Raw genomic sequence first — 18,025 nt, 5'->3', positions numbered from 1 at the left:
ACCCATCGTGTTGTCTATCTGCTGGCAACGAACACGCGGATGCTGAAACAGAAAACACAATGGTGTTTATGTTCGTGAAAAGAGGAATACAGATACGTAAACAGAAAGGGTGGATTATGGGTACATAAAAAATCTCACAGAAATGCACAGAACTCGGATGCTGAATACTGGATAACGCTGTGGAAGAAATCGGCATCGGGGATGGCACTGTGGCTAAGCACCCCCGCAGCCGGGATGCCCGCCACCCACATCAGAAAGGCTGGTGCAAGTTCCAGCTCCATTTCTGAGGCAGCTTCCTGCTAACGCACACACCTGGAGGCAGCAGGTGACGCTCAAGAGCCTGCCGCCCCGATGGGAAGCCCAAACGCAGTTCTGGGATCCTGGCTTTGGTCTGTGGGCATCTGAGTAAACCAGTGAATGAATGAAAGACCTTGTCTATCTCTTTGCCCTGCCAATAAATACAGAAAAAAAAAAAAAAAAACCTTAAAAAAAAAAAAAAAAGATCTAAAGGAGGGGTCAGGAATCTTTTATCTGCCAAAGGCCATTTGGAAACGTATAGCACCACTCATGGGCCATACAAAATCATCAACTTACAGATTAGCCTGCTACAGATTTACTGAATCTCAACCCCCACCCATGTTTGCCTTAACAGGGCCAGTTCAAATACTTTGCAGGCCTGACACAGCCCGCGGCCTGGACATTCCCCTGCCCTGATAAAGAACAGCGGTCACGGACATGAAGACCCACAGCACACCAGCGAGCTCGCCCCAGTCCGACACACAGGTTTCCAGTGACTCCTGTAAAAGCCACAGCAAACAAATGATTCTAAAGCTTGTACAGAAAGGCGAAAGGTAAAACAGTTGAAGAGTTGTAAAAAAGAACAACAAGTGCTGAATACGGCGGGGCTGGAATCACACACACGGGCTCTAAGACTCGTGACAGCCGCTGTCACCTGTCAGGGCAGCATTGTGGGGAGTTCAGTGGCACAGATCAGTGGATGAGAACAAAGGGCCCAAACAGACAACAATCAATTTCTCCCAGCCATGCAAAAACACATCAATGGAATAAAACAGTTTTACAACAAACAGTACCATTTGACATCCATAGTCAAAAAAAAAAGAAAAGAAAAGAAAAGAAATCTAAACTTAGGGGCCAGTGTGATGGCACAGTGGGTTAAGCTGCTGCTTGCAACACCAACATCCCATACTGGAGTGCTGGTTAGAGACTCGTCAGATCTGCTTCTGATACAGCTTCTTTTTTTTTTTTTTTTTTTTTTTTTGACAGGCAGAGTTAGACAGTGAGAGACAGAGAGAAAGGTCTTCCTTCCATTGGTTTTCCTCCTGGTCTCCCATGCGGGTGCAGGGCGCAAGCACTTGGGTCATCCTCCACTGCCTTCCTGGGCCACAGCAGAGAGCTGGCCTGGAAGAGGGGCAACTGGGATACAATCAGTGCCCCAACCAGGACTAGAACCTGGGGTGCCAGCACCACAGGCAGAGGATTAGCCTAGTGAGCCGCGGCGACGGCCATGATACAGCTTCTTACTAATGCACCTGGGAAAACAGCATTAGACAGGTACCTGCCAACCATGTGGGAGACCCAGGTGGAGTCCTGGTTTCGGCCTGGTCTTCCCCCCCCCCCCCCGGCTACTGTGGCCATTTAGAGAATGAACTAGCAGACAGAAGGTCTCTTTCCCCAGCACCCATCTCTCTGCCTTTCAAATAAATTAATTAATGGAAAAAAAGAAAAAAGAAAGAAACTCGAATGTAAAATTCACAGCTCACACAAAAGTTACCCGAAATGGTCACGGCTTTAAACGTCAAACTTCTAGGGAACTTTAGGAGAAAACGCTGAAGAGTATCTCAGGGCCCTGCGTGCTCTGTGACGACTTCTCGCAAAGGGTCCCCAGGGTGCTGTTCCTAAAGTGAAACCACAAAAGCGGACACCACCCACGGCTCAATGTTTTCATCCTGGGGACAGGCTCCCCAGGCATGGGAGAACTCGTGGTGGCGAAGCACGGCTCGACAAAGGAATCTGAGCCAGAGTATATAAAGAGCCCTCGAGATTCAACAAGGAGAAAACAATGCTATGAGCAAATGGGCGAAGGCACAGAGAGGGCTGCACTGCAGAGGACAGGCCAAGGACGCTGAAGGTAGCATTTTCACAACACTCCAACAGCCTCCAGTCAACATGAGAGACAAGGCTGGACGCAGGCCAGGAGGCAGGGGACCAGTCCCCACACAGCACCGGGGACACCTCAACAGTACAGCCACCCAAGGAAACCTGGAAAGCTCCCTGGCGGTTTGGTAAAGAGTTAAAAATGCACGTTCAGCATTCCACCCAGCGATTGTGCAAGCAAGCATCTGCACAAAATCCTGGACACCACTGTTCACAGCCATTCTAAGTCTCATAACCAAGATGCCCTTTACAAGGTTATGGATAACTCAAACCAGCCACGCCCACATTGCAGAATGCTACTGGGAGGTGAGGGTGCGCACACTACAGCCATACGGCACATGGAACCACTGTGTGTGCGCACACACTACAGTCACACAGCACCCTGCACCACTGTGTGTGCACATGCTACAGCCACACAGCACCCCGCACCACTGTGTGTGCACACTATAGCCATACAGCACCCTGCACCACTGTGTATGCACACTACAGCCACACAGCACCCTGCACCACTGTGTGTGCACACTACAGCCACACAGCACCCTGCACCACTGTGTGTGCACACTACAGCCACACAGCACCCTGCACCACTGTGTGTGCATACTACACACAGCACCCCACACCACTGTATGTGCACACTACAGTCACACAGCACCCTGCACCACTCTGTGTGCATACTACAGCCACACGGCACCCTGCACCACTGTGTACACACACACTACAGCCACATGGCACCCTGCACCACTCTGTGTGTACACATACTATAGCCACATAGCACACGGAATCACTGTGTATGTGCACACACTACAGTCATACAGCACCCTGCACCAGTGTGCACAACACTACACTTAGCACATGGAATCACTGTATGCACACACTATACACAACACACTGAACCACTGAGTATGTGCATACACTACAGCCACACAACACCCTGAACTACTGTGTGTGCACACATTACAGCCACACTGTACCCTGTATCACTATGTGTGTACATACACTACAGCCACATGGCACCCTGAACCACTGTGGTCGTGCACACACTACAGTCACACACAGCACCCTGTACCACTGTGTGTGTGCACACACTATAGTCACACAGCATCCTGAACCACTGTGTGTGCACACACTACAGCCACACGGCACCCTGAACCACTGTGGACGTGCACACACTACAGCCACACAGCACCCTAAACCACGGTGTGTGCACACACTACAGCCACACAGCACCCTGAACCACTGTGTGTGCACACACTACAGTCGCACAGCACCCCGAACCACTGTGTGTGCACACACTACAGTCACATGGCACCCTGCACCACTGTGTTCTATTCCTGGATGGCAGGCTGGTGACACCCATGTACCTGATAGATCAGTTGGAAGAGACCTAGGTACCTGTGCCAGTGCGGTCGCCTAGTCCTGACACCACACGGTGGTCACCTAGGCCAATCACTGGGGTTAACTGAAGCAAGGGGCTGTTGCACCTCAGAGTGCCATCTTTTTTTTTTTTTTCCATTTATTTACTTGAGAAGTGGAGATAGAGAAAGAGATAGAGACAGACAGCTCTTCCTTTTGCTGCTTCACTCCCCAAAATCCTGCAACACCTGGGACTGGGTCAGACTGAAGCCAGGAGCCCAAAACTAAATCCAGGTCTCCCTCATGGCTGGCAGGGACCCATGTCCCTGAGCCCTCAACCTGCGGCGTGCCTCCCAGGGTGTGCAGAGCAGGAGGCTGGATGGGAAGTGGTGCAGCCAGGACTTGAACCAGGCTCCAGTGTGGGATGCAGGAGTCCTATCTTAACCACTGCACCAAATGCCCTAAGATCTCTGTAACTTCCTATGAAAATAAAATTATTTCAAGACCAAAAGTTCAAAAAAACCAGATTGTCACACCACATCACAAGCGGCATCTGTGTCTGTCTCCCTTGTTTCTTGTCACCACTCAAGTCTTGTGTTCCAAGTTGTGAACCTAGAAGATCCAATCTAACTGGATTAGCTATGAAATGGAAGCATCTTCAGCTCCCCTAACCCAGTGTTTCTCAGTTGGGCCTCTGACATTCAACAATGGGTGATTTGCTGTGGTGTAACCCCAGCACGAGGAGCCCCGCTGCATGTAACCAACACAGCCATGAGCCAACCTGAAGTGCTTCTCACAGTCCCGAAAGCTCCACAAGAGGTCCCACGTCTCCTGAGCCGAGAACCATTGCCTTCTGAGCTAGCAGGACAGCACTGGAAAGGTTAAGGCATTTTATCAAGAGAATCCTAGATTCTAATAACTCTAAGTGCTCCAGACAGAAAACTGACAAGAGCAATGGCAACTCACATTCTAGTGCCATGGTGGAAGTCTGACCTCGCATCACGACACCCATGTTCCGCATCAGCCTCTGATTCCAGCTTCCTGCTCATGCACACCCTGGAAGGCAGCACAGGATGGCTCAAGTACCCGGGTCCCTATTACCATATGGGAAACACGGAAGATGGAGCTCCTGGCTCCTGGCTTTGACAAGATCCAGCCCTGGCTGTTGCGAGAATTTGGGAATAAAGTAGCAGACAGGATCCATCTCCCTCTTTCCATCTCCCTCTCTCCCCCTGTCTCATGCATTAAAATAAAAAAAAAAAAAAAAAAAGTGTAATGTCAAATTTAGCTAAAATTATACATTTTTAATTGTATTGTATCTGGGGCTGTGTTGTGGTATAGCGGGTTAAGGAGCTATCTGCATCACTGGCATCCTATATGGGAGCCGTTTTAAGTCCTGGCTGCTCCACTTCCGATCCAGCTCCCTGATAATGCACCTGGGAAAGCAGCAGAATATGGCCCCAGTGTTTGGGCCGCTGCACTCATGTGGGAGACCAGGATGGAGTTCCAGGCTCCTGGCTTTGGCCTGGCCCAGCCCTAGCTGTTGCAGCCATTTGGGGAGTGAACCAATGAACAGAAGACCCCTTTCTGTCTCTGTCTCTCCCTCTATCTTTCTAACTCTGCCTTTCAAGTAAATAAAACAAATCTTTAAAAAACTATACTCTATCCATATAAAGCAGTTATAACAGTCAGGGACATTACTGTAAAAGCTTATTACCAATGAATACTGGTATCTATGATGGAAAGCTGACATGTTGAGAAATAATTTTATGCTTTGTACCATCCTGACTTTTTGACACTGGATTCAGTCAGAAAAAAAAAAAATGAGTGGACAGACAACAATCCTTCCTTTAAGCCAATGGGATATTAACTTGAAGCTCAATTATGCCTTCTGACAACCTACTTTTAGGCTACCATCAGTCACCCATCACAAGGTGACTGAGGATACCTGTTAAGTCTTGAAGGTTAGGAACTGTGAGATATGTGGAGGGAAATAAAGTAAGCACACAAACATGCAGCTGAGAGGTTTCCATTCTGAGAGGCTTCAACAATCAAAGGGAGTGACTTGGGTGGATTCACAAATGACTCGATCCTATGGGACAGGAACTCAACTCATCAAGAGTGTGAAGACGGGCACGTGCAGCTGCTCAGAGACCAGGACAAGGTCCTGCTCGGTGCGGGAGCCTCAGGCTCTCCGGGTGCTGCACATCAGTGTCACAGCGTTACTGATGGGTCTGGGCTCTCAGTGCACTCTGGGTCAAATTACACAGAAAACGGCGTTCCCTGGAGGTCAGTTTCTCAGAAGAAACCCTGGGCGGCAGGAGGGGCTGCTCACAAAGGCCAGCTGTCCACTGCTGTCTTTTACCCAAATCTGTGCACAAAGACCAGCCTTGAATCCAATGCACTTCCCAGGCCATCAACAGCACCTTCTGAGAACACTGATAACTCTTCTAAGTGAGGACAAGGGAAGAATTTACAGCTCGGCTGCTTACCTGGTGAAAGCTATAGGTGCCTTTGCTCTCCACCCTAGGGGCTTCCAGGGGGAATAAAAACCGTGGCAGAAAGCACGGCACACCTGCGGCGCACATGCAGGGCCAGGCTGGGGGGGGGGGGGGGCTCTCGGTGCTAGGAGGCTTGTTGGGCAAAGGGGGATCCTGACACCCAGGAACAAACTGTGGGTTTGGGAACGCTGCTGACAACTGATGAGCAGACTTAGCCAAAAGCATCAACCATGCTCTGCACCAGACTGGCCTGCACCCGGTGTCCTGCGCATTACACAGGGAGAGGGGGGGCTCCAAGTGGAAGAGAAAGGTAGTATCTAGTCTACAGGTTTGCGAAACTGACTTCAGGAAAAGAAGTGTTTGGCTCAGGAAGAAAACATGTTTGGTGTCACAACGGAAATACCATGGTTTCTGGGGGAGACTTTTAAACGGACGGTATCTCTCTTGAGTTAAGCCCTGCCAGTTCCAGATGGCCAGGGCAATAAAAGGGCACCCTCTATTCTTTTATTGTGGCCCGAGGTCACCAGTGACTGCTAAGATGTCACAGTCATCCATTTCTCTGAACAGCCAGGCTGTTGTCTGGTCCTACACATCCCATTTAACTCGGCCCAACCCTGAGCAGCTACAGAAGTCACTGATTAGTCCCAGACGCAGCAAAAGCAGTGTCTGCCGCTCCGAGCAGCTCAGCGTCCATCCCAGGCACAAACAAAAGAACAAGTCCGAGGCTGAAAACAGCCCAGGCAGCTGTCCTGGCCGACACCGACACACACTCCCCTGCACTTATGAAGTGGAGGAAAACACAATCAAACGACAATGAAAAACTTCTCATCAAGACTTACAAAAAGTTATTAAAGAATTTATCAATTGTTATGTTCAAATGTAAATATTCACACCTTTCCTTTTGGTTAAAAAAAAAAAGTCTTTTCCATTATGATAATGAAACTGCCTTCAACCTGCATAGAAAATAATACACAAAATAATGTAATATACTAAATAAAGTAATAAGGTTAATTTCTTCCCTGCTGTCACTAAATTCACACTAACAGCCTGTCTGCAGCTTGACATCAATTAATGATTTTAATTCCAGACGCTTGTCCCAGTGTTCGGCGGCTCCGTCCGCTAATTAAAATGGATGACGCGTGATGCAGATCAAACACACACGGCTTCTGTTCTCCTAACATTTCTATTCATTAGTATTTTTGCTTTTTACAATAAATGGCTTTTAGCACTAATTGCAGCAGAGCAGGAGGAAAGGAACTTGTTTATAGCTATGCAGTGCATTCTCTACCCATCCAGGAAAGGCGCCAGGCCCTGGAGTCATGGCTGAGGGACCGGCTCCTCGGGACGGTACAGCAGTGGTGAACCTGAACCAATCAGCGCGTCCCAACACCTGTGAGCATCCATGAGCAGAACCCGCCTGGGGCTCGTTTGTTAGACTACAAGAAATAGAAATTGATCTTAATAAAGAATGCTGTGAACACTTACAGAAGACAAAACATACTAATAATCGTCTAGCAAAAAAATCTTTTTAATAAGCTTAGATGGCTATGTGCTAGATACAGCTGTTAACTATCTTCAAAACAGCATTCAAGATTCCATAATCAACTTTTCTGGGAAACATTTCCCACCCGAAAGACTGGCCACCCCAAAGCCTCATTTTGAAGTAAAAAATCATTGAGGCTCTTCCCAGTAATATTTCCTCTCTCAAAAAAAAAAATCAGTATTACAGAAATTCATCAAACAATGAATTTTAAGCTCCAACTGGAAAGCACAGTCTACGTAAACAGCAGTTTTTCGTCTGCTGAGCGATCTGCCCCACACTTCAGCAGCGGTGGATACGGGCCTGGCAGTCGACACGCCCACATCCCGTACCGGAGAGCCCGGGTTCACGTCTGAGCACCACATCCAGTGTCCTGCTCATGCACACCGTGGGGGGCAGCAGTGGTGGCTCAAGTGCCTGGGTCCCTGCCACCCACATGGCAGATGCAGGTGGAGTCCTGGCCCAGCCCCAGCTGCTGAGGGCATCTGGGGAGTGACCCCGCAGATGGGGGCGCTGTCTCTTTGTGTCTCTCTGGAGAGCACATCAGTAAACAGCAGCTTCGGAAACACTGGTGGCTCAACCCGCCAGTCCTTTAGCTGACCCTCCTCCTGCCACGTAAACCTGACCACGGCCACTCAACAGCACACAAGGGTACTTCAGGAAGTTCACAGGAAAAGGAACCTAAAAGCTAAGTTCATGTTGGGGGGAAAACCCAAAATGTAAGCATAGTTTCTTCATAATTTGCATTTTCCATGAGATTTTTTTGAAGATCCTTCCTATAAGATGCCACTCGGGTGTTTATGTCATGTTCCCAGATGAGGGACAGTGTACCTGATTCCGAAAACATTTGCGATTTTAAGTGGGATTTTAACAGGCTTGAAATCTAAGGGCAGAAGCTGACTGAGAAGGAAGGACTTCAGAAAGACTTTCCCACGGGTGCACAGCTCCCCGCCACGCGCAGAGGGATGCGAGTCGCTGGACTTCACAAGCGCCGTAGACGAGGTGGGAAGACAGGTTACCTGGAGTCGCGCGTGGCGGCACGAGATGACACCAGCTTCAAACAATTAGACGGCTCCATGTTTGGAAAGGCCCCACTGAGCACACACACAATCCCGCCCTCAAAGAACCTGTACAGCCACGGGACTGCCCAGAAGCCAGGGCTCCGGGCCAGACGCACGGGCTGGGGGCGCAGACGCCCGAACTCAGGCTGCAGTGCAAGGGCTCAGGGACCAGGAGCAGGCAGGAGCCAGTGTGGCAGAGAACCTGTCCAGTGAGCCACTAGTCCTCACCCTGGGGAACCACCGGAGCCCCCAGCGGCCACCTCCAGCCCCTCCCTCTAGCCCCTCCAGCCTCTCTCCTTTCCCCAGTCTCCGTCACTGCCCATTTCCATACCTGATGACATCATCTTAGATCACCTTTGCAACCTTTCCAGGTTTACGCCCTTCTCTTCTAGACAAAGGAAAAGGACGGCCAGAAGAGGAAACACGAGCAACAAAAAGCGATTCCTACCATCCTGTCCTGCACTCGACCTCTGTGAAACAGCAGGCCCCTTTCAAATAAAAGAAGGGGCCTGCACGGTGGCACAGTGTGGGTTCAAGTCCTGTTGAGCCACTTCTGATCCAGCTCCCTGACGCACCTGGGAAAGCAACAGAAGATGCCTCTGCCACCCACATGGGAGACCCGGACGGAGTTCTAAGTTCCAGGCTCCTGGCTTCAGACTGACTTGGCCCAACTGTGGCCGCTGTGGCCATTTGGAGAGAAATGGATCCCTTTCCTCACTCTGTGTAACTCTGCCTTTCAAATAAATAAATCTTCACCAGATATATCAGCAACATAAACACACACACACACACACACACACACACGCTCACAGATACACATTCAGCCCAACAGTGTTTGAGATTCAACAGGCATCAAAGTAAAAACAATTTTGTCAAAGAGACGCTCCAAAGCCCAAAACATCTAGGACAGCTCTCATCAAAAATCAAACTGTGTTTACCTACACCAGTGGGGTGTCTCTGTCAACAAAACTAGTTCCAAATATTTCATTTGCCCAAGGCTGAATTTCTCCAGGGCTTCATCTAACTAGCGAGCTTTCGTGAAGAAAGTTAAGAGATTCTTAAAAACTCTTCTTGACCTGAACAATAAAGAATTTTAAAATTTTGAAGGAGTGAATCCCACTGATTAGAGCTGACTCTTCTGAAGGATTTGGGAGGTCAGAGAAGCTATGAAAAATGCCGTTAGAGGCTGACAACAACAACAACAGAAGAAACACACAGCTTGTCTATCACCCACTGAAGGGGTCTGAGCAACTGAGAACACGGAAAAGTCCAACAGAAATTCATTTCTTCAAAAGCAGATACCGAAAGCAGGAGTTAGAGAGAGGGGCCAGGACTGTCAGCTGCTGCCTACAGAGCTTGCACCCCACATGGGGCACTGATCCGAGTCCCAGCTGCTCCACTTCTGATCCAGCTCCCTGGTAACATGCCTGGGAAAGCAGTGGAAGGTGGCCCAAGTGCTTGGGCCCCTGACCTCTTGTGGGAGACCTGGGAGAAGCTCCTGGCTCTTAGCAGGCCCAGTTCTGGTGGTTGCAGCCATCTGGGGAGTGAACCAACACATGGCAGATCTCTGGCTCTCCCCAACTCTGCCTTTCAAATCAATGGACAAATCTTTTTTAAAAATTAGAAAGAGAGGATGCCAACGAAGAGGGATCACAGGCAGTGACGGCCTGGTAGCTTGCACACGGCATACCAAGGTGTGAGAGTGCCTCTCCAGCACACAGCAGGCACTCACACGGTCCAGCATCAAAAGCACGGGCCTGCAAGGGGGTTCCAACGCTGACCAATGGAGAGCTCAGCCCCTGGATTTCCTGGCCTGACCTACAGATGTCCCTCATGTGCCGGCAACATGAATTCCTTAGAAATCCATGGGTTTGCTCAAATGCCCGCTGACAGCACTCTGTGCCCTTGGACATCTGCCCACGTACAGCACACTGTGTGGGTGTGGTCACTCGCATTGTGACAGTCATCCACTCGTGGCCAGCCAATGCTACAACTCTCATTTAACACAACTCACCTAAAGATTATCTGAGGGCTGGGGAACAAGGCCAGATATCACAGCCAGTACCTTGTCTTTCAGACGGTCTTTGCTGCTTCCTCTCCTTCTTCCTGTTCATCCACCCATGCATACAGACATGACTTTAGTACAGGTGACACGAATTCCTTCTTTGCAATTAAAAAAAAATACCCATTTAAGAGGCAGAAAGACACAGAGAGCACTCCTATGCACCCACTGGTTCACTTCTCAAATGCCCGCAGCAGCTGTGACTGGGCTGGGAGCCAGGAACTCAATCCAGGTCTCCTGTGTGGGTAGTGGGAATCCAAATACTTGAGCCATCGCTGCTGCCTCGCAGGGCATGTGTTAACAGAAAGCTGGGGCTCACACGCAGGCACTCTGCTATGAGACGCAGGCATCTTAACGCTCACCCACACTACAACATCAAATACTCATCTCAACATGATTTTATAATGAAATAAAGCAGAAAAATACAAAATAAATCAAAGTGGAAATGGATGTCAACATTTTTAAGTATGCATGGGTATAAACATATACAGAAAAAAGGTGGCGCCGCGGCTCACTATGCTAATCATCTGCCTGCGGCACTGGTACCCTGGGTTCTAGTCCCAGTTGGGGCGCCGGGTTCTAGTCCCAGCTGCTCCTCTTCCAGTCCAGCTCTCTGCTGTGGCCCGGGAAGGCAGTGGAGGATGGCCCAAGTGCTTGGGCCCTGCACCTGCACGGGAGACCAGGAGGGGGCATCTGGCTCCTGGCTTCAAATCGGCGCAGCGCGCCAGCCGTAGCAGCCATATGGGGGGAGACCCAAGGTAAGGAAGACCGTTCTGTCTGTCTCTCTCACTGATTGCCTGTCCAAAAAAAAAAAAAATATATATATACAGAAAAAGATTAGAATGGCATAAGCCAGTGTGTTCACCATGCTATTAACAGAGTACAGAGTTTTGTTTTCTGTTTTATGTCATAGGCTTTCCCCCAAAGCTTCTGCAGCTCTATAACTAGAGAAACTTACATTACAGCTTTAAAGTCTAGTCTCATGCCAGTGAGAAACGTGGGGCAGGGAAAACAGGAAGACGAAGATGAAGCAGGGGCAGAATCCCCAGCGGCCCCAACGGAGGCTCCAGAGGAGAGCCAGGGCGCGTTCCCGGCTTCAGACCCACACTCATCACGTGGATCCAGCCACGGTGTCTCCAGCCAGCGAAACAAGGGCTTTCCTTGCATGTGGATTTCCACAGGAACTGAATCCTGACGGGGGCAGGAGCCCAAGAACAGCACAAAGGGAGGTGTGGGGAGGACGCTTTGTAAATGAACAGGTTAGGACAGTGGCAAATCCTCCACTCCCATCATTCCCGTCTCGGTGACTTCCCAGCTCCGTGAACTCAGAGTTCAGAGAAGTAACACGCAGACATGGGTTTGACCTGGTGTTGCACTGGGAAAACGTGCACCACACTTTTGTTTACCATCACTTAAACACTGGAGCCAAAGCTGAAATGCTGCTTGTAACATGCCGCTGCGATTCATGACAGAAGCCAAGGGCAGGCATCATGGCTCAGTGGGTTACGACACTGCCTACGACACCGGATTCCAGATAAGAGCAGGGGTTCAAGTCCCAGCTGCTCCGCTTCTCATCCAGCTCCTTGTTAATGCACTCGGGAAAAGAGCAGAAGATGGTCCAAGTACTTGGGCCCCTACACCCACATGGAAGACCTGAATGGAGTTCCTGGCTCCTGGCTGCTGGCTTTCACCTGGCCCAGCCCTAACCACTGTGGCCATCTGAGAAGTGAACCAGAGAATGGGAGATCTCTTTATCTTTGTCTCTAACTCTGCCTTTCAAAAAAATAATTTTTTTAATAATGAAACAGCTGCTGCAAAGCTCATTTTACGCGTTCTGTTTGGGGTGCTTGTGTCTGCAGGCACTGGGAAAGGCAAGCCCGTCAGAGGTGCAACCACTGAACTCACACCTCAGCTGGGTTCCCAGCCCTCCCCAGTGTGGCCCCAGTGCCCCTGAAGGGCTCACGGGTGAGGGTCAGAGCCAGATGAGCAGTCACAATGGCACATATCAGGGCCAGTCCCCTTTCACCCCAGCATCGACCCAGACTCAATGCCCCGGAAGGGGGCCCGAGTCAGACGGGCTCAAGGTGTGGAAGGCAGCACCAAGGCACTGCAGACAGGCCCACCCAGCCATCTCCACCCCACCCCCCCACAGCCTGGGTGCACCAAGGCACTGCGGACAGGCCCCCCACCCTGGCCATCTCCCCCTACACCACAGCCTGGGCTGCACCAGGGTACTGCAGACAGGCCCCCTGGCCATCTCTCCCCCACATCACAGCCTGGGCTGCACCAGGGCACTGCAGACAGGCCCACCCAGCCATCCCCCCCGCCCCGCCCCACACCTCCCAGTCTGGGCAGTGGGTGAGAGGCAAGGAGAAAAGCTGGCAGGAATGAAGTCCAATTTAATCTCAGACTCCAGGCTCAGAAGAATCCAGTTTGCTTTCACCAGCAAAATAAATCTGAACGTGGCAGGAAATACATTTTAAGTCATATTCATGGTCCTTTCCGATTTTCAATATTTATGTTTTGAGTAATATTCAGGCCTCACAGATGTGGATGGGAAAGAAATATTTTGGGTTTGGGGCATGCCGTAACTCATAACTGAGGAATGTTAGGCTTTCTATTTTTATATGGAATCAGCCAAAATAATTTCTGGAACTCAAATAGCTCCGGCGGTCAGTGACGTCAGAGGAGAGACTGGCCCCACCCCTGCCTGCAGAAATGGAGGGGTGTGAGGAGACTCCTTTCTGTCTATTCCTCCAACCCAGTCTGTCCCCAGGAAGCTGTGCTTCTTCTTGAAAGGAGCTGTCAAAGGTGACAGGGCACAGCCAGTGGACCCCACGGGAAGGTGACAAGGCAGAGTGGACCCCATGAAGGTGACAGGGCACAACGAGTGGACCCCACGGGAAGGTGACAAGGCAGAGTGGACCCCATGAAGGTGACAGGGCACAACGAGTGGACCCCACGGGGAGGTGACAGGGCACAACGAGTGGACCCCACAGGGAGGTGACAGGGCAGAGCGAGTGGACCCCACGGGGAGGTGACAGGGCAGAGCGAGTGGACCCTACGGGGAGGTGACAGGGCAGAGCGAGTGGACCCCACGGGGAGGTGACAGGGCAGAGCGAGTGGACCCCACGGGGAGGTGACAGGGCAGAGCGAGTGGACCCCACGGGGAGGTGACAGGGCAGAGCGAGTGGACCCCATGGAAGAACGCGCACCCGACAGCTCCCCTCTGGCAGCTCGGAGAGCCTCGCCCACTCGCTTGCTCATCGCCAGGTCCACGCGCGTACATGAGACGCAACTGTAAAAACGCGACTGAACCATGAAGTGCAACAACTGTCCTCAGTTACGGGCCTGGGTGATTCCTGCACATGGACTGATTACTCGGTCCTTGCCCCTAAAAGACTTCTCCTCAGCCTCCTGTCCACTGCAACTCTTACAGCTGATCTGGTCCCCAGAGGTACAGTATCGTTAGAGGTACAGACACGGAGATTAAAAGCCAAACAGAGGCGCAAACTGTGCCTTAGGCAAATTAATAATAAAGTGGAACCATTATGTAAAAAATCATTATTTGGCTGACAGTGTCTCACCATGCATTATAAAGACATCTGGGAAAACAGAGGCAGGATTCTGCACTGGATGGCAGCGCTCACCTTCGGCTGCAAAGCAGGGATGTGCAGAATAAAGACAGAGAGGCCGGACTGCTGGCACCAGCCCCTCGGCAGGAACGGGAAAAGCAGGGGCAGGTGTGAGAACTCGCAGTAGGACACTCACATCCCTTATTAAGTGCCTGGGTTCTCCTGGCTCTCGTTCTCGATTCCAGCTTCCTCCTCATGTGTACCCTGGGAGGCAGCTGGCGATGGCTTAGCCACACAGGTCTCTCTGCAACCCCCAGGAGAGACCTGATAAAGTTTATGGCTCCTGGCTTGCACCCAGCCCAACAAGGCTGGCAGCCGGGGAGTGAACAGGAATTCTTTCTCTCTCTGTGCCACATAAATCAATTTTTAAGATTTATCCATTAGGCCGGTGCCACGGCTCAATAGGCTAATCCTCCGCCTTGCAGCACTGGCACACCGGGTTCTAGTCCTGGTCAGGGCGCCGCATTCTGTCCCGGTTGCCCCTCTTCCAGGCCAGCTCTCTGCTGTGGCCAGGGAGTGCAGTGGAGGATGGCCCAAGTGCTTGGGCCCTGCATCCCATGGGAGACCAGGAGAAGCACCTGGCTCCTGCCTTTGAATCAGTGTGGTGCACTGGCCACAGCGCGCCAGCCGCGGCGGCCATTGGAGGGTGAACCAACGGCAAAGGAAGACCTTTCTCTCTGTCTCTCTCACTGTCCACTCTGCCTGTCAAAAAAAATTTTAAAAAAAGCATAAAAGATTTATCCATTAACTTGAAAGACAGCTAAAGAGTCGAGAGAGGGAGAGAGAGACAAAGAGAGGGATCCTCCATTTGGTAGTTCACTCCCCAAATGGCCACAACAGCTGGGAGCCCAAAACTTCGTCCAGGTCTCCCATGTAGGTACAGGAGCCCAAGCACTTGGGCCACCTTCTGCTGCTTTCTCAGGTGAATTAGCAGGGAGCTGGATCATAAGCAGCGCAGCCAGACTCAAACTAGCACTCAATATGGAATGCCGGCATCAGAGGCAGTGGCTTAATTATCTGTGCCACAGCACCAGTCCCAAAATAGTCAACATTTAAAAAGTATGTTTTTAAAAAATGAGAAGTAGAATGCTGCTTTCTTCCACAAGTAAACTGCACGCCTGTGGATGAATCTACATGCATGTATTTAACTGGTGTTCACTCTTCTTTTAGGGACAGGAGTTTAAACCTCTGAGCAATTAAACGCAATGTTATGCTACGGAACCCGGCCCACCTTGACCTAATCACGATGAGCCAATCACTGAGCTAGAGGATCCTGGAACTGGTGAGGGTTAAACAGAACCCTACCAACACCAGTGCTGAGAATTTTTTCTAAGCAAAACTTGAGGAAGAACCAGCAGAAAGAGCCAGGCCGGACTTTCACCAGAAACTACATCTACGCATTTTCCTCATGTGTATAGTTTACACCCTGAAAAGCTGCAGAGACTCAGACCCAAAACACCTCTGATGCATCTGAAAGATGACTGGGAAGGGCCGGCCTCATGGCAAGTGGGTTTATCCACCACCTGCGATGCCAGCATCCCATATGGACGTGGGTTCGAGTCCTGGCTGCTCCACTTCTGATTCACCTCCCTGATAATACGCCTGGAAGGGCAGCAGATGATGGCCCACGTGCTTGGGCCCCTGCCATCCACATGGGAGACCTGGTTTTGGCCTGGCCCAGCCTAGCTGTTGTAGTCATTTGGGGAATGAGCCAGTGGGCAGAAGATCTGTTTCTCCCTTTCTCTCTGTAACTTTGGCTTCCAAATAAAATAAATCTTTAGAAAAGATGAATGGGAAAATATCCACATACCCTTTTCTTTTAAAGAAACCAGGCATGGGATGCTGTTTTTGGTTCCTTCATTCGTTAAGTGTACAGCATCCTGCCTCTGGGACTGTGGGAAGCACAGCGGACTTGGGGTCCAAGACAATGAGCCACTGTCTTAGATAGGGAAAATATTTAGCTTCATAACCTTGACCGAGGTACCAGGAACTCATGGAAACCCCAGCTTATTATTTTCTTTTTTGACAGGCAGAGTTAGACAGTGAGAAAGACACAGAGAAAGGTTTTCCTTTTTTCATTATTAACCCCCTAAATGGCTGCTACGGCCAGCGCACTGCGCCGATCCGAAGCCAGGAGCCAGGTGCTTCCTCCTGGTCTCCTATGCGGGTGCAGGGCCCAAGGACCTGGGCCATCCTCCACTGCACTCCCGGGCCACAGCACAGAGCTGGACTGGAAGAGGAGCAACCAGGACAGAATCTGGCACCTAAACCGGAACTAGAACCCGGGGTACTGGCACTGCAGGCAGAGGATTAGCCTAATGAGTCACAGCGCCAGCCAACCCCAGCTTATTAAAAGTAAAACACGGGGGCTTCTATGGTGGCCACTGAGAAATTACACAGGACCACAGAGAGCAGCTGGCTGTGCAGCCTGTGGACTCCAAGCATACAGTGGCCAGGGCCCTTTCCCATCCCAGGAACACCCATGAGAACAATTCTAGTCCCTTCTAAGAGTGGTGTTCAAGGAGGTGAGGCCACTGTGGCACAGCAGGTTAGGCCAATGGTCGGGTCACCTGGATCCCATTTCCGGTTCAAGTCCTGGCTACTCTGCTCCGACCCAGCATCCTGCCAACGTGCACCTTGGGAGACAGCAGTACTGGCTGTTATGGGTCCCTGCCAACCATGTAGAAGACATGGATGGAACTTTGGGCACCTGGCTTCAGACTGGTCAGGCCCTGGCTGTAACAGGCATTTGGGGAGTGAGGCAGAGGACAGAGGATCTCTGCCTGTTCTCTCTCTCTCACTGCCTTTCAAATCAATAAAAGTTTTTTAAAAAGCAGTTCTTTGGTGGCTTTTTAAACAGGTGTTTTCATTCACTGCATTAATCTTTGGGGGGCCACTCAGAATGACTCAACAATAGACAACAATCTTTCTGGAAGACACAGAATACAACAGAGGTGGAAAACGCCCCACAGTGCAGGCAGCGGAGCAGGAGGGAAACGGGGAAACAGGAGTCACGTGTGAGAGGGGCACAGCCCAGCGGGAAGCACCAGCCTCTGAGCTTGTCACAGCAGAGACTCCGAAGTTCAAAGAGTCCGATTTCCAGATGGGCATTCTTAAAAATCACAACAGCACACTCACAGACGAATGAGGCAGGAGTTTAAATGCTTCTGTGACTTGAAAAAGAACCACAAATTCAGAATTGCTGTTTACTTAGTCATCCGACATATTCTCCAACGTGAGCGATCTTAGCCAACCCATAAAATGCACTTTGATGCTCAAATAAAGATAAGAGTGTTTGTTTCTTTAAATCTTTCCGAACAGTGAGTCCATCCCACAAGCCTTAGTATTTGGATTGACAGGGACAATATGAAAAAGTCATCGCGTGCCAAATCTTTATATGAAAATAACAAAGAGCCCCTCTCTACCGAGGTGGAAGGGAATAATCGAAGTCTACCTCTCCCGTTCCTGCTTCATTCGTGTCCTCTCCTCTTCTGACGTAAAGGTTTCCTGCATTTTTATTCTACCCGTTTTCTCAATCTTGTCATCTTTTCGATGTTTGCCAAACCTGTTGATAACAAAAAATTCTAGCTTGTCAATAGATACAAAATGAGTTTCTTTCTTTCTTCTGAGATACAGACATGGCACTCAGTGAAATGTTTATCTTCCTTGAAGCAAGGGCCAGATGTCTCCCGCAGTCA

At 50.4% G+C, this 18,025-nt stretch overlaps 1 protein-coding gene across 22 annotated transcripts in view; it reads right to left on the bottom strand.

The window, feature by feature from the left end:
• PARD3 (par-3 family cell polarity regulator) overlaps positions 1-18,025 on the bottom strand; it is a 507,188-nt gene that overhangs the window by 124,221 nt on the left and 364,942 nt on the right. For 16 of the 22 annotated variants that reach the window (XM_070056191.1, XM_070056180.1, XM_070056187.1 and 13 more), the window contains one exon: positions 17,782-17,892. The exons of the other annotated variants lie outside the window; for them this stretch is intronic. In XM_070056191.1, coding sequence (XP_069912292.1) covers positions 17,782-17,892 — 111 coding nt within the window. The remainder of the gene's footprint in view (positions 1-17,781; positions 17,893-18,025) is intronic. 22 annotated transcript variants of the gene reach the window in all.

This window comes from Oryctolagus cuniculus, chromosome 13 (genome assembly GCF_964237555.1).
Source record: "Oryctolagus cuniculus chromosome 13, mOryCun1.1, whole genome shotgun sequence".
In the NCBI taxonomy this organism is placed as follows: domain Eukaryota; kingdom Metazoa; phylum Chordata; class Mammalia; order Lagomorpha; family Leporidae; genus Oryctolagus; species Oryctolagus cuniculus.
The sequence above is the reverse complement of the archived record's forward strand: the minus strand, read 5'-3'. Positions and strand labels throughout refer to the sequence as shown.